A 3185-nucleotide genomic window follows, 5' to 3' on the forward strand; every position below is an offset into this window, starting at 1 on the left:
AACAAACAAACAGCTTAAATGTGTGGTAACTCCCCTGAAAGCATGCTGGGCCCTGAAATTGCCTGCCTGCCCTCACTTCCCACTTCAGCTGATTATGGCCATCCTGCTTGATTGAAAGCAGTAATAGTAGTGACTGAGAATTCGTTATTAAGTAAATGCTTCATTAAGCCGAGATTAGCTGTTAAGCTGGTCCTTGAGGCTTAGGAAAAGAAGAAGTGGAAGTTTAATATCAAACTATGGAGAAAGAACAAGTGTGATTAGAGTCAAGCATATCTTCTGCCAGACAGGAGACCTGATGAGTGACCCAGTCCCTCCAAAAAAGTCCTTGAAGCATCAACGAAGGGAGAGAGCCTGGGGAGACAGTATGCACCAGGTACTTGGGAGTTGTCTAGTAACTCGGGTGTTGGAGGGGGAGGGACTAGCTCAGGGTCCAGGGGGAGGTCCGCACTGGGATTGTTGCCTTCAGACAGCGGGAGAGGCAAGAGGCTGAGGACTGAAAGAGTGAGATTCGTAGGGACTGGCAGGATCTCACAGATGGCAAGCTGCCAGCGCGGACGGCCAGTGGCAGCCAGGGCTTAGCTGTGGCTCTGAACAACACTCTTCCTCCCCCAGCCCGTGAGAACTGGAGCTGGAGAGACAGCATGCCCCGGTAAGTGGAAATCCTGCCACTTCAAGACATGGAGTCATCTTTGCCATTTGGAGTGATCCTTGCTGTCCTCGCCTCCCTCATTATTGCTGTCAATGTGCTAGTGGCCGCAGCTGTACTGTTGCTGATCCACAAGAATGATGGTGTCGGTCTCTGCTTCACCTTGAATCTGGCGGTGGCTGACACCTTGCTTGGTGTGGCCATCTCTGGCCTAGTCACAGACCAGCTCTCCAGCCCAGCTCAGCCCACACAGAAGACCCTGTGCAGCCTTCGGATGGCATTTGTTACTTCTTCCGCCGCTGCCTCTGTCCTCACGGTCATGCTGATTGCCTTAGACAGGTACCTTGCCATCAAGCAGCCCCTCCGCTACTTCCAGATCATGAATGGGTTCGTGGCTGGGGCCTGCCTTGCCGGGCTGTGGTCGGTGTCTTACTTCATTGGCTTCCTCCCCCTGGGAGTCCCCACATTCCGGCAGACTACCTACCACGGCACCTGCAGCTTCTTCGCTGTGTTTCACCCACGCTTTGTGCTGACCCTCTCCTGCGCTGGCTTCTTCCCAGCCCTGCTCCTCTTTGTCTTCTTCTACTGTGACATGCTCAAGATTGCCTCCGTGCACAGCCAGCAGATCCGAAAGATGGAACACGCAGGAGCCATGAGCGGGGCATACCGGCCTCCACGGAATCCCAGCGACTTCAAAGCCGTCCGCACTGTGGCTGTTCTCATTGGGAGCTTCACTCTGTCCTGGACCCCCTTCCTTATCACTGGCATTGTGCAGGCGGCCTGCCAGAAGTGCTACCTCTACCTGGTGCTAGAACGGTACCTGTGGCTGCTCGGTGTGGGCAACTCCCTGCTCAACCCACTCATCTACGCCTATTGGCAGAAGGAGGTGCGACAGCAGCTCTACCAGATGGCCCTGGGAGTGAAGAAGGGGCTCGCCTCGTGTCTCCTTTTTCTCTCAGCCAGATATGGTGGTCCGAAGGGGCCCAGGGAAACTTCCTATCCTATCGCCATTATCTCCCTCTCAGAGCTCGATGGCTAAGATGGTAAGGGCAGGGAGTTTTCTAAGTGCCTGCTCCCTCCCCTCTCTGCACCCCAGCTAGGAAATCAGATGGAGCTAGGGGAATGAGTACTTGCTTCAGGCAGCTGGCCACCCCTCACCCCAGACTGAGAGGAACTGAGGTAGGGTGCTGACTTTTTTCTGTAATCCATTTCCTCATCTGCAAATCTCTATTCCTCCCAATCTTTCTTTCGCAATGACGCTGTTTCTCCTGTACAGGTATACTTACTTAACGAAATGTACTACTGAAATGATGTTAAAAAAATCAAATCCTAGTTTTGAATGCACTAGAGCAGCACTATCCTATAGAAATATCATGCAAGTAATATATCATTTTAAATGTTCAAGTAACTATATGTTAAAAAGGTAAAGAAAAAAAACTAGGCAAAATTTATGTTAATGTTTCATTTAACCCAATGTATCTAAAATATTTCAGTATGTAATTGATATAAAATTACTACACTGTGTTTTTCATGCTAAATCTCTGAATCTGATGTGTATTTTACCTTTACAGAACATCTCCAACCAAACTAGTCTGATTTCTAAAGCTCAGTAGTGACAGGCTAGTAGCTACCATAGCGGATAGCACAGTTCTAGAGAAACGAGGTGGTTACTATAGTGACTGATTATAATAAAGTGATTAGTCCTGCCCTCCCTGATGTGAATCAGACTTTTTAGGTGGTAAGTTTGCCTAACATGTAGGAACCTGAATTAGAATCTACAGCCGCTCTTCTTTTATACTTCATGGTGTTCAAAACATTGTTTCTTCGGAAATAGCCAATCTTGTGGTGATTTCTGCTACTACCCCTCCCAATGCACCACTTTTGTAACTGTGGTACCCTTCCCCTCAGTTGTTTCTTACTTGCTGATAACAATACTGAACCACCAATTCTGAGATACTCAAAGGGAAGAAAGAGGCAAAAGGGGTCAGTACGAAGAAAGGCACTGCTAAGCTCTCCACAGCTCGGACTCAATTTTCTCCTCTGAGCTTGACCTTCTTTTTTTTTTTTTAAGATTTTATTTAGTTATTTGACAGAGAAAGATCACAAGTAGACAGAGAGGCAGGCAGAGAGAGAGAGGGAAGCAAGCTCGCTGCTGAGCAGAGAGCCCGATGCGGGGCTCGATCCCAGGACCCTGAGATCATGACCTGAGCCGAAGGCAGCGGCTTAACCCACTGAGCCACCCAGGCGCCCCTGAGCTTGACCTTCTTAAATCCTCATTTTCCTAAGAAACTCAGTGGCACAGAAGGATGCCTCCAACATATCCCAGGAGACCAGCTGAGGAAGCAGTGTCTCCTCCTGCTTTCTGTGGGTATAGAAAATGACTGTTGGCAGCCAGAAATTATGTCCAAGCTCCCTCTAGGCAACCCTAGCAGCAGCAATTCAAGAGCAGAGTAGGGAAGAAACCTAGGAAATATCGTCAGTCTCCCTGAGCTTCCCTGTAACCCCTTCTTAATCTCCTGGTCTCCACATAGATTCCTAG

At 49.1% G+C, this 3185-nt stretch overlaps 1 protein-coding gene across 1 annotated transcript; it reads left to right on the forward strand.

Moving 5' to 3' along the window:
* The first annotated feature begins 677 nt into the window (after nt 1–677).
* Nucleotides 678–1685, forward strand: GPR119 (G protein-coupled receptor 119). Its single transcript, XM_044235655.1, has one exon. It carries the CDS (start codon nt 678–680, stop codon nt 1683–1685), a length of 1008 nt encoding a protein of 335 aa, XP_044091590.1.
* Nucleotides 1686–3185: the final 1500 nt, after the last annotated feature.

Source organism: Neovison vison, chromosome X (genome assembly GCF_020171115.1).
Source record: "Neovison vison isolate M4711 chromosome X, ASM_NN_V1, whole genome shotgun sequence".
NCBI classification, from domain to species: Eukaryota; Metazoa; Chordata; class Mammalia; order Carnivora; family Mustelidae; genus Neogale; species Neogale vison.